At 42.1% G+C, this 13739-nt stretch overlaps 1 protein-coding gene across 1 annotated transcript in view; it reads left to right on the top strand.

Moving 5' to 3' along the window:
• Window positions 1–13739, top strand: part of enah (ENAH actin regulator) — a 113318-nt gene that overhangs the window by 76608 nt on the left and 22971 nt on the right. Inside the window, 1 exon segment of the mRNA XM_017719896.2 lies at window positions 7764–8119. Coding sequence (XP_017575385.2) covers window positions 7764–8119 — 356 coding nt within the window.

Below are 13739 nucleotides of genomic sequence, written 5' to 3'. Positions count from 1 at the left end.
TCCCATACTCCACAGTCTTTAGCCTAATTTGCTGTTTTTATTGCATGCAATTTTCTTTTGACAATGAGATTTCAGCTTCTATTTAACACGCCGGGGCCCAAGTACAGCATTCAGTCACGTCCGCGCTTCAATTGCTCTGTTTTATCAGCCTGGTACAATTAAACAAAAGCAAACATGTTGCAAACTTTCAGAGAGGCAGGCAGAGCAGTAACAGAAAGTTTGACTTCGAGGGCTACCCAGAGCTAAGTCACTGCAACAGCACATGCAGTCGCAGTGGGAAATAGCTTCGCACTCCAGACTCGCCCTGTTTTTGCATCGCACACTGGGCAAGACATAGAGGAGGTGCTGAAATAGGTTGTTGTGAAGTGGGAGCTTGAAGAAGCTGATCACAACTGTTGGCGCACAGTGTGGAGGTAGCGCATGGTGTTGGTGGTAGCAGGCTTTAAATCTTTTTTTAAAGAACTTTAAATCTGAAAGATGTTATCACAGGAATGGAATAGCTCGCTGTCTTGAACAACAAGCAGCTGTAATGGCAGCTCTGTGAAATCTATACTCTTGAAACTTCTGAAAACAGCTATTGTCATCCAAAGTGTCATTCAGTGTCACAATTTTTGCTTTTCTTTTAATTACAGGACAGTAAACATTCTTTTTGTTTAAATTAAATGTAAATTTAAAAAGAAAAGTACATATTATTTGACCTGTTAAAACAGGAACGTCTTCATTTTGATATTTGATATAGAATATTTTGTTTACGGTTTTAAAGTTCGTTAACTGCAGGGGACTAAAGTTTTTGGTTTAAAAATGTCTACAAGCATATGCATGGTTTTGGATTGTTTATAACTCAGAAACAAAAAAAAAGGAATGTCCTTCATATTTTTTGTTCATTCACATTTTGTTTGAAGTATCGTAAGAAAGTAGATGAGCGAGTTTGGTGTGGAAGAACTTGACTGGCCTGCACAGAGTCCTGACCTCAACCCAGTAGAAAACCTTTGGGATGAATTAGAGTTGAGACTGTGAGCCAGACCTTCTCATCCAACATCAGTGTCTGACCTCACAAATGCGCTTCTGGAAGAACGATCAAAAATTCCCATAAACACACTCCTAAACCTTGTGGGAAGCCTTCCCAGAAGAGTTGAAGCTGTTGTGGCTGCAAAGGGTGGGCCAGCATCATATTAAACCGTATGTATTAAGAGTGGGATGGCACTCAAATTCATGTGTGTGTGAAGGCAGACAAGCCAGTACTTGTGGAATTATAATATATTTGACCTCGAGGTTAGCAGCAGAGATGAGGCTCGACAAAAGAGTCATGGCCGCATGTTCTGTGGCTGCTTTACACGTCGAAACACAAGCGCTGCCGATTTTCTTTTTTTCTTTAAATTGTTCCACATTGTAGGCAGTGTAAATGTGCCTTAATATAGCCAGAACTAGATCCATTAAAATACGCCAGGACCAGCTCTGGTTGCAGTCCACTGGGTCATCCTTTGAAATCTTTCCTTTTTTTATGGAGTTCTCCTTTCTACAGAAGGGGAAGATGGCAAGCTGAGGCTGAAATCTGCTAGGCTGAAAAGTCAAAAAGCCTCCATATGGGCTGTCTTGGCCGGCGTCCACACAGACGGAAACACTGTCTTTACAGCCAAGGGGAAAATGGAGCTGACTGAATCAGCCTGAAGTCAGCATCAGTCACCACTGTTGCCTGTTCAGTCTTGCCGCCATTGTTTGTCAGTACAGTACATTTGGTTTGTATACTCTAGAAAATGACACTGCAGAATTATGCCTTTCCCCTCTGTGTGACACCGTGACATAAACCAGCCGATTACAACGTGGAACGAACTCATGGAGCAAAAGTGTGGAACCACATAACGGAGCTCACGTTCGGACGCCCTTTGTGTTGCGTGAAAGGAAGACCCCCCTGTCTTTATGGCCTTCGTCTTCTTTCAAAAATGAAGTCATTTCTCAAAGTCTTTGACTCTGTTATAGTAAGTTGTTGGGAGACGTTCTGGTTCAGGCTGTGTGCCGCCTACACTCCCATAGCTACTGTTTCCTTGGCAACGGATGTCAGGAACTGAGACGCCAGCAAATGGATCTGCTGCATGTTTCACATCTTTGAAGTCTTTTCTCCCAGTTGGAAAAAAACGAAACATAAGCAAATCCCTTATTTTTTTGTGCTTTGTACTTTAGCAGGAGGTGTATTTTTAGGGAAAGGCTGTTCTTGAGTGCTGGGATCTAGTAAATTATTCATTTTTTATTATATTAGATTTATTATATCAGCATTCAGAAGAAACCAGAGTTGAAACAGTGACCCAAAAACAGTCCATAGCTCAATCTCAGATGATCTTAAACTAGTATAATTCAATAATTTGGTTACTGTTTTTGTTTTTCCTTTTACAAATTCTAGCTGTCTTGATTTTGGGGGGATAAATTAAAATTAAAAAGTTTTTTTTTTGTGCACCTGAATTTTAAATTATTCTATCAAATCCTGACCAGCTCGGCTGTGTTTATGACACCAGATAGGCAAAATGACATAAATGCCTTGAAATGTCGTGATGTTTTACATTAGAGCGACAATTTTGTAAGAAATAAAGATCAGCAGAATAACTTCTGAAATCAGGCGATCCAAAATCTTGTGCCAGGATCCATCAACCTTTCAACCTCACGTCAAAGCCTGCTGTTTCATTTTGAGTGTTTGTGCTGCTCAGCCTGCTGTTGTAAACAGGGACACTGTGCAATTTAAATATGAGTGGTTTTAATCTCAGTTACTTCTGTAGTCGTTTGGTTTGCTGGCACAAATATCTACCTACGTATCTGTCCATCTGTCTATCTGTCCAACTATCTGTCCATCTGTCTCTGTCCATCTTTGTATCTGTCCAACTATCTATCTGTCCAACTGTCTCTGTCCATCTTTACTAATGGACAATAAGGTTCTCTTTCTATCTGTCCAACTGTCTATCTATCTACCTATCCATCCATCCATACATCCACCTACCTACCCATCCTTCCCTCCACCTACATATCTACCTATCCATCCATCCATTCATCCACCCACCTACCTATCTAAACATCCATTTATCTGTATCTATGTATTTGTATCTGTCTATGTATGTCTGTCTGTCTGTTTATATCCATCTGTCTGGTCGTCTTAATGTATCCATTTCATTTTCATCTTTTGATCATTTTGCTTAATTGCTGTTGCATGAATGTTGCACCCAAGTTGCATCATAACCCACCGCCCTTCCTCAACCCATTTGGCGGGGGTCGTCCGAGCGCTCCATCTGTGTTCAACACTTGCCTTCTAAAGTTAAGCATGGCCCACTAAGATCAAGTGTCCCTCGTTTCATGGAAGGTTTTTTTTTTTTTTTTGTTCCACTGATTTGTCAGCACTCTCCCCTGTGGTTAGCGAGCTCTAATACCCGACGAGGAATGACTTATGGTCGGCTCCGCTGTGGCTGTCGTGACCTTTGGGGCTGCACATTTGCCGATGATATCTGCAAGGGTCCTTTTCCTCTTTTATTACTTCTCTGAGTGTGTCTTGGAGTTTGCAGGGATTTGGGACTGTGGGACGCTTTCTCAGCACTGCTTGTCGTAACTGTTTTATAATAGACCATCTCAGGAACGAGGATATCCCCCTGGGAACCCAGGTACAGGTACAGCTCCTGCACAAGACGGCGGAAATGAGTAAATATGGAGAACTGGGGCAGTAGACTAGGCTAGGGGAAGCCCTCTTGGAGAGAAAATAAACATTCTCTGGATACCCTTCTACCAGTGGTTCCCAGTCCTGGTTCTGGAGTAGCACTACACATTTCAGTGTTTCTCTGCTTTAACTCACCTTCCTTGGGTCAGGAAATGCTTATTAATGAGATCATTAGCTGGAGCAGATGTGTAAGAAGAGGGAAACCACCAAAATATGCAGGCCAGGGATGCAGTAGGAACAACAGCTGTAGCTGCTTCATTAGTAGGAATTGGCTGGTTCTCATCTCTCTCTCTAGTTTAAACCTTCCAGCAGGATTTGTTTCGAAAGAAAGAATAAAACAGGAGGAAAGATATTTCCGTATGTGTTCTGTATTCAGGCATAGACTTTTCATTAGACTCAGCCCTTTTTCCACAGCTGGAACTCTTCTGGTTCCTTCATTTGGGGGAAATCTCTGACCTTTTGTGGCTGCTTTTGTTTGAAGTGAGATGAGACTGTGAAAAGGAGGGGAATCGCTTGCTGTAGCAGGTGTATTGCTGAGTATCACTCTCCTGCAGGGGTCTTTGACGTAGAAGGGCGTGTTTTTCCCATCTAGCTCTGATCCTGGGAGCGTGTGGAGGCATGGTGCTGCGCCGACATCTTACCTGGGAAAAATGCTGGTTGGGTGGTGATGAATGGGGAAAAGTGAAAGGGTGGTGGGTGTGCCTGGCAAGATGCCAGGGCATGACATCATCTGAATCATGCCCATTTTGCAGGAACAGGTGTGTTTGAGACCTCAAAGTGTCAGACAAAGGTTTTTTTTCCGATCTCAAAGACGGATGGATGCACCATTTCTCTCTGAATACGTTATTGAACTTGCTTGATTTGGAGCTGATCGAGATGATTGGAGATCTATGAGAACAGCTACCAGCTGAAGCCAAAACAGACAGAAGTGAAATAGGTGATATAAAATACTTCTCACAATGTATTTATCTAAATCATTTGTTGGTAATTATGTGCAGTTCCTCATTTTTCTCCTTTTTTCTCTCCATAACTTCAGCACTGAAAACTGCTTGCTAGGCCATAGGCTAGTTATAACGGTCAGTCTGATTTGTGCAATTTGAATACATTGCTAGATGCCTTCTCCCTCCTTCTCTAGCGAGTTAAACTCTCACACTGCCACCTAGTGTGCCAGAGTAGTTGTTCTATGTTAAGGCTTATACAACTAATATTGGATTGAGGAGCAGAGCAACATTTCTTTTTTATTGATGGGACTTGAAGTGTAGAATCAATATTAATTTTCCTTCACCACCATTTTCTCTCCCAGCAATACTGGAATCTTTGTCCTATTTTCTCTTTTTGTCCTGTCAATATTGCAGAATACATATATAGAACATATACACTCACTGACTCACTGTTCAATTGCTTTTTAACACAAATATCTAATCATCCAATCACATGGCTGCAACTCAATGCACCTAATAAAGTGGCCGGTGAGTGTAGATCCCATATGTCAAACACAAGGCCTGTGGGCCAGATCAGGCCCACCACACAATCCTATATAGCCCACAAAAGCATGTTAATTTTCTATCAATAGCCCGTTTCACAGTGTTCTGCAATACAGTTCCCAGCATGCTCTGCTAAGACTTTTCTACCCCAATAACAATCTATGCGACAGCAGTTACATCTCAGTTCTACACAGTTCTACACCAGTCATATCACCAAATGCATTTCAGCTGCAGTCAACCAACATAAATACTTAAGATCAGCGCAGCAGTTGGAAATTGAGCCCACTTATTAACCTCTTAATCTCCTTGGAACCACAGAAGGTTCCTAAACGCACCTTGTCATGTTCTTCATAACTTTCATATTTCATAAGCTACATTCAGAAGCTGGGCATCGTTTGAGGCTGTAACTCTTCTTTCCAGTCAAATAGATGGTGATGTCATTTTAAACCCTGAACTCAGTTTTTCTACTGAAAGTTGAGCCATTTTTCCCCAAATCTGGAGTATAAACTATAAACAGACGAGGTCTCTTCAGTGATCTGCTCTGTGAACATTACTTTTATGAAATAATACAAAGAGCATCTGAGGTTTTTGGCTTTCAGCAGTAAATTGTAAGCATATAGTGATATGTGGAGATCATAAAAAACACTTTGTTAATTTGAGGGGTTTTTTACAAATAGATGTACAGAATTTTGAATCGAGACTCCTAAAAATTTTTCACACTATTGGCTCTTGGCTAAAGTGCACACATGAAATACACTAGTGTGAGTACTTTTTACCAGCCAAAATATAGTTACTGTTATTTGCACCTTAGCAAACAGGCATATTAATTCAATTAGCTTTTTTGTCTGTTTAGCAGATGTAACATTTATATATGGTATATGTGTAACAGCAGAACCCAAATACAGTTTGAGTGCACTTTACCTGCCGTACATCATAAAACTGCACCACACCTTGGCCAAAATCCGAAAAATAAACTTGCTGATTATCAATTGTAGGGTTTGGAGCAAATATCTGCAAATTTATAGCTTGGTCATTTCTGGTCGCGCACCCTTATCGTTTTCTTCAGGAAACTTCAGTAGTTCAGGTGCAGAAATTGGTAACAAGCTTCACCGCTTATACCTTGACTGACCACTTTTACAGGCTCTGTACCTTTTAAAAAGATACATGCCTTAAATCTTTCATGTCATCAATCGTGCTGCCACCCTAGAGGTGTAAACTCCAGCGCCTGTTTTATTTACAGCCTTCAGTGATTCTGGTCTGGATCCTCCGTGTCACTGCACACTTAATAATGGTCATGAGGAAGCATTGATGTGGCTTTAAGCCCAGAATAACTGACAGACGCATTTTTCATACCGCCTTTGCAGGAGGCAGATGCAAAGCCAGCATCCCCGTCAGATGTTCAAGTGGACCGTTTCTTCTTGTTTGGATGCACAGGAGCATGCTGCCCTCTAGTGTCTTTCCACATCCTTTGCTGTCTTTATGTGCTATAGGTTTATTTGCTGATTAGCTCCTTTCAGCCAAAATAGTCTGAATAGTATCATGAGGAGCGAAATTATTTGTGGGTTGTGGGTATTTTATAGAGCATGGCATTAAACACTAATTGGAGAATTTTTGTGGATGTAGCTCTAAATAGATATTCTGGCCTTTGTGGCCAAAATGGTGATATTTTTTCAATGTTTTTCTGAATTTAAGCACATCAACTTACACTCACTGGCCACTTTATTAGGTACACCCTTAGGTTGCTAGTGAAAGGTTCGACCCACTTTTGCCTTCAGATCTGCCTTAATTCTTCATGTCATACTTTCAACAATGTGTTGGAAACTTTCCTCAGAGATTTTGGTTGGTTATTTGATTTACTGTTGCCTTTCTATCATCTCGAACTAGTCTGCCCATTCTCCTCTGAACTCTCACATCAACAAGGCATTTTCGTCCACACAACTGCCGCTCACTGGATATTTTCTCTTTTTCTGACCATTCTCTGTAAACCCTAGAGATGGTTGTGTGTGAAAATCCCAGTAGATCAGCAGTTTCTGAAATACTCAGACCAGCCCGTCTGGCAGCAACAACCACGCCACGTTCAAAGTCTCTTAAATCCCCTTTCTTCCCCCATCCTGATGCTCGGTCTGCACTTCAGCACGTTGTCTTGACCACCTCTACATGCCTAAATGCACTGAGTTGCGGCCATGTGACTGGCTGATTAGCTATTTGCGTTAACAAGCAACTGAACATAATACTGTACCTAATAAAGTGGCTGGTGAGTGTACATTTGTATTTATGTATTTATTTATTTTTGGGACTACTTTTAATTCTTCCTCAGACCATGCAGTGACTCTCCTGAAATATTGCCCTTGACAGCCTGTATTTCTCTTCATGAAGCTGATGTTGGAGATGAGTCATATCAAGTAACAGGAATGTTATTTTCTAGAATGCAAAGCTACATATTCAGCATAGCTAACGATTATGTAAGTTGCTTATGTAATAGTGCCTCACCTGCCTAATTACTTAGTAAGCGGTCGTGATCTCATCTGCCTTTGTTGTGTGTTTTATACTATATGGTTGTTCATTCAGTCCGCTCCATTTCTCGTCCTCAGGCAGCTGCAGGAGCTGCAGCGTCAGAAGGAGCTGGAGCGCGAGAGGCTGGAGCGCGAGCGTCAGGAGCGCGAGAGGCTGGAGCGAGAGCGTCAGGAGCGCGAGAGGCTGGAGCGGGACATGCTGGAGCGCGAACGCCAGGAACGGGAACGGCTGGAGAGGGAGCGCTCCGAGCAGGAGCGTTTGGAGCGGCTTGAGCACGAGCGTCAGGAGCAGGAGCAGCTGGAGCGTGAGCGCGCCGAACGAGAGCTTTTGGAGCGTGAGCGCGCCGAGAGGGAGAAGCAAGAGAGGGAGAACCAGGAGCAGCTGGAGAGAGAGCAGATGGACTGGGAGAGAGGGCGACGCATCTCCAACGCTGGTGAGCATCTCCGTGCTTCCTTTTCAGCATCCTGGCTCAGGCAGAACTGACAGCCGGGGCGAAACAGACCGGACCAAGCAGGTGAAAAAGGAGGCTGTAGTGCGGAGAGTGGTGGACGTGGCTCGGGAAGCCAAGAGACATAGTTATCTATAAAAACTGACCAAAATGCAGACAGAATTTATGCTTTAATATGGCTGCTACTGCTATTTTTAGCTTTGCGGTGTACTTTTGTCCACTTTTATAAACAACAGGATGTAATACTGTTTCATAAGACTTTTAAGTCAGTCTATTTAAGATTACAAGGTTGGAATTTGAGGCAGGTGTTTTGTTTTAGGGTTGCAGTTTGCACAGTAATTGGTGGAGTATAAGCTTTCATTACTTGTAAGCTACATTAACCTTGTAGCTCCTTTGCAGAACTAAAGAGGCAGAATTTGAACACCAAACATGGTTCCATAGCACTATTTTTTGCTGATTCCAGTTTTCAGATTTTATTTTACCGTAATGGCTTTGCAGTTACCCCCTATGCACTTCGCTGTTGTCTGTGGAAAACCTTGTATCTCCTTTTTTGTCATTTTTCAGTTTTTGGCATACTTTGATCATGCCTGTTGCCCTTTACATTGTGTGTAAATTTCATAATGAATAGACTAAAAGAAACAACCCAAAATGACTCGGAAAGATGTCTAGTTTCATTGACTTGCATTAAAAGTGAATTATGTTTTTTCCTTCTTCTGTAAAGTTAACATGTTGGAGATATGAGGTTTTCTTCAGACAACAGCGACTTGTTCTGTGGTACTCCCTAAAAGCTATTGTGGATTGAAAGAGCTGTCGTTTCTTTCGCAGTCATAATATAACAGTCAGTCTCCTCCCGACGTCCCCATCTGCTCGTATGTTGGAACGGCTCACACAAACAGCGTGAAACATGACAAAGCTTGTGGACTGTGGAGCAGACTGACCACATTTTTCCCCTCCTCAAGCTGTGCTGTTTGACCCACTGTGACGGAGTACTTTGCCAGACCCATATTACACACAGCGAGGTTAGGTGAGAAGGGAGAGGATGAGAGGATTTTGGGATGCTTTTTCCAGCCGCCATTATTTAAAGCCTCTAGTGGCTGGCACGCTTGAGTGCCACATTCATCACATTAGATTACCCAGTATTATGCCCTGGTTAAAAATATATCTGAGATGGGGGGATGGGATGTGTTTATTCCACGCAGTGTGCATGAGGGGTCCGTCATCAGGCTGTAACATGCTTGATTTTTTGAGGGGGAAAAACTTGGTGCTTGCTTGGTGCACATGTGGTCTGTGTTATTAAATGTAATGACATCCTATTTTTGAAATTATTATTATTTTTTTTTTTTTTTTCAGTTTACTTTTACAGGTCCGCTGCCATGATTAGTGTTTTATTACTTTTGAGAGATTTTTTTGAGGTACTGTTTGACCCTGTGAGTGCTCGGTGGACTACCACTAACTCGAGAATCTGCCACACACAGTTCATGATAATGAAGGCAATTCTTTGATACCAACTGAAGTGGATGAGTTTTTCCATCTTGTTTTCTTTGCTTCAAGAATGAATCTTGACTGTAGTTCCTTTCAGCAGATTTTCAAGTTTGGCTTCATTTGTCCAGCCGAAGCTAACAATTTCTTTTTTTTGTTTCACTTCAGTTTATATTGTTATAGCTAGCAAGTCCTGTCCCCAGTTTAGGGTGTCTAGTTATATGGCACTATGGCCCATTTCTTGTTTTTACCCCATTCCTTTTTTTGAGTGTCTCCTCTTCCCTTGGAACTTTACAAGGGGTAGTGGTTGAAATCTTCCTCTATGAAATGGGACCCTCAGATAAAGAAGAGTATTACTTCGTGAACAGCTACTAGCGCCGCTCTGTAGGCGACCCTGCCCTTCAGCTCCTCACTGCTGGGCTTTAGTTACATTTAGGGCATCATATGCCTTCAAAGAGGGGGGCAATTATTTATTATTGCCCACCCCTAATTCTTCAGCGATATGAAGCTGAAGTCAGATATTCACCAGATTCTTGTTCAAAGTTTCCCCGTTCCACCCTAAATGGAGCAGCAGTTCTGATGTCTGAGGCACCAACATGCACAGTTTAAGGTGGAATGGGAACTGTAGATAGCTAGCTAGCTACTGAGCCATTAGCATGCTATTAGTGACTTTTTATGCTTATGAAGAAAAACGACCATAATGAACTGAAACCACATTAAACTACAATAATACAGTGGTTATTGTAATTTTTAATAGAGAAAATTCTCACATTTGTGGGTTTCTTTGGTTTCTTGTGCTCCGTCTTGTTGGTTTTTCTTTTTTTCTCACAACACTGTTTGGAGTCTCTGGAAAAACCTTCGTTTGGACTTTCATGTAGCCCCAACACTTCACCCCACCCCTAAATCTCAACATAAGTCAGGACGCACTACCCCTAGACGTGAATGCGCAAAGCAGAGGGCTGTGGTCTAAGTGGCAGGGGCGAAGGGTGAAATGGGATTGAGCCTAAGGGCCGCTTAACCCAGGATCTGCTGAATGTCTTTCTCTGTCGGTTGTTCAGTTGTTCTTTATTGGAGAACATGAGGGGTTAAAGCAAAGAGTTAGTCCTGTTTCAGTCTGGAGCAAAACTGAGAGGCTGGGCTACTTTGCACCAGAGTTTCTTTGCTTCTAGTGCTGGTGTTGCTAGTTTCTCCTGCTTGCTCCTTTTCAAGGTGTTTAGACTTTTATCAGCACCACCAAGAAATGATCTCTGTCACGAACGTTGTTTTTACGAACATACTCTCATCAGAAATACAAGACCGTTGTAGTTCATATACTCATTGTTACCTCTTCTCTTGATCTAGATGTGTAGTCTTGTAGAAAACGTTGAGTTGGCAGTCCAAACCCAAGGCCTGCTCTCAGTGGAGTTCTTTTAATATGGGAGAAATAGGCTACAGGCTTATCAAAGCCAGCTTTTTCTGGTTGTTAAAGCTCTTCATCTATCCGTGCATCATATGCATCAGTGGCCGGTTTCAAGGATAGTTGCAGCAGAGGTTCGCGAAATGTCCTTCACGCCACCAAAACTTATTTTTTCCCCATAGCTTGGTCATGTGTTCATCCATGGCTGCAAAGTTTGGCACAAATCTGTGATAAAACCCACAGATTCCCAACACTCTCAGGAACAAGGAGATCTAATAAAGCTTAGTGTCCTAATGTGCCCTAGCTGCTCTTACATCAAATGTCTGAGTTTCTAAAGGCGTTTTCACACTAGGGTGGTTTCTGCGTATGAAGTGGACTCAGGCATCTGAATCATGGTTTCTTTTGCATATGTGAGCATGCCAAACGACCTCCGATCCCTCTAACCGCCCCAAAAACTAAGTGAACGTTTCGGTTTTCGATTAATTTGTACAAAACTGCCCCAGTCCACTTTAGCTTGGCTTTATGCTGAAGACCTTGAGGTTTACTGTACACACAGCCACAGTCTCCAGCACTTCAGCAGGTAAACGAAACCATGAAAGGTCATTTATAAGGTTCTACTTTAGGAAACAGTCTGTCTGTGATCTGCGACAAAACAGCAGCCCTGACATTAAAGCGATAAGAGCCTGTGTGATTTTACCGTGTTAAAGGCTCAAGCTGGGCACGCAATACAGTTTTAAGCTGCTTTCACACTGAACACTCACAGCTGAAGCGGAATTTCTCTAGGTGGAGCTCAGTGAGGAGCACAGCCCAAAACGGAGCCCACCGCGGCAGGTCAGGTCAGATTTATCAGAGAAGGCTGCCCACTTTTCAAGCCCTGCGCACACCATGAGTGGCGTGAAAGGGGTCTGAGTTCTAATGGAGTTGTGGTCTGAACCAGAGTGGTCTGAGATCCCAAAGGACAGAAAACGGAGTCCTCTTTATAGTTCACTTACATTGTGAACACAAAATGAGCTGAAGTCATTTGCAGTTGGTTAATATAAGCGAGCAGTGTCGCCGCGAGATGCAGCAAAACACTTTTGAAGCAGAAACCCAACACAAAATAAAGGATTTAATTATTCTTCATCTTCTAGATGATGTATGTTCATATGTTCAAGTAAAAAGGTGTGTTTAATTGTTAAGGGAAAAAAAAGCTGCGAGTTTTAAGTTACGTTTACGTAAACTCAACTTCCTTGAGTTTATTGGCTGTTCGCAAAGAGAAATCTGATTACTCTCTGATTCATGTAGACCTGGAGTTTTCCCATTGTCAGATTAGTCAAGTGCATGTAACTGCATTGATTGGTTTACTGACAAAATCTGGTTTTCTATAGTTATTGGATTATTAGGTACATGTAAACACACTCAGTAAATATAAGTGATATAAGTTTGAGAAAATGAGGTAAATACATGTTACCCCCTATGAAACCCTCTGTCATTAGTCCACATAATCCTCAACATCCTAAAAAACCCTTAAAGAAAAGCAAGCCTTAGTCATATGTATGGCCTCTGGTCTAGGTTGTCTAATTATATGGCCTGAGGCTCAGTAGACCTAAATTAGAATCTTCCCTGGGTGTCAGCAAAGAACTAGAGTGACCTCACCATTCTTTGACAAAGTGTCTCTTCCCACGGGGAACCACCCAGGAGGCAACTACTCACCTCTAAAATACCCCTAGTGTCTTTAATGTGATCCATGGCCAGCACCACCTTTACTCCATTGGCTGCATTCAGTTTTGAATTCATTGTACAGATTCCTTTTTTGTGGAGATAAAAAGCTCCAAGCTCCAACTCATTCAGTATTAGTTAGCTGTGCTCCTGCTCATACACCATACAAATAAAAAGAGCATTACTTCATTAACATCTACTAGCGCTGCTCTGTAGGCAACTCTGCCAGTCTGCAGTGACAGCACAGGGGGGTAAAGTTCAGCAAAAAAGTTCAGAGAGGGGGAGGGGGGCAGTTATTTATTATCGCCCACCTCTAATTCTTCAGTGATATGAAGCTGAAGTTGGATATTCACCAGATTCTTGTTTGAATTTTCCCGTTCCACCTTAAATGGAGCAGGAGCGCCAAGTGGTAGGGGTGAGGGCTGAAATGAGACCGGGCCCAACACTTTGGTCAATTCTGTCCAAATAGTATCCTTTTGCAGGATGGTACTCGCAAAGGATTGATCCTAAGGAATGTGGGTTTTTATGTGTTTGTTTGTGAGAATTCTCAGTGATCATAAGAATTTCTGGAGTATCAAGTCATTTTGAACTTATTGCCTGTCATCTGAATCAGTTTATATGCATCGTTAAATAAGCTTTGGTATAACTGTATTGTCAGCACATTTGGGAGGAAGGAATGTCAGAATTTTGTCCTTTTTTTTTTCTTTTTTTTTACTTTACATGTATTGTGTAGTTGATCATGTGTGGGAGCCTTGAAATACAAAAAAGTTAAGATAGTAAAACAGCTCTGTGTTTTTGGGCCTAGAGATTTGCTGTTACTAAAAGGATTTCAGAAATTGCAGTGCTGCAGTAAACTCCTCCCGCACTACCGTCTTATACTTGGATTGTGATCTTATTGTTGCTACCAGAGTGAGCGAGGGAGGAAAGCAGTGGCAGTGTGAACGAGGGTGAAAAGGCTGAATGAGGGGTAGAATTAGAATAAAATAGAATTTATAATCATTTGTCACTGTGTTTGCACACTGTGAAATTAGA

This window comes from Pygocentrus nattereri, chromosome 4 (genome assembly GCF_015220715.1).
Source record: "Pygocentrus nattereri isolate fPygNat1 chromosome 4, fPygNat1.pri, whole genome shotgun sequence".
NCBI classification, from domain to species: domain Eukaryota; kingdom Metazoa; phylum Chordata; class Actinopteri; order Characiformes; family Serrasalmidae; genus Pygocentrus; species Pygocentrus nattereri.
The sequence above is the reverse complement of the archived record's forward strand: the minus strand, read 5'-3'. Positions and strand labels throughout refer to the sequence as shown.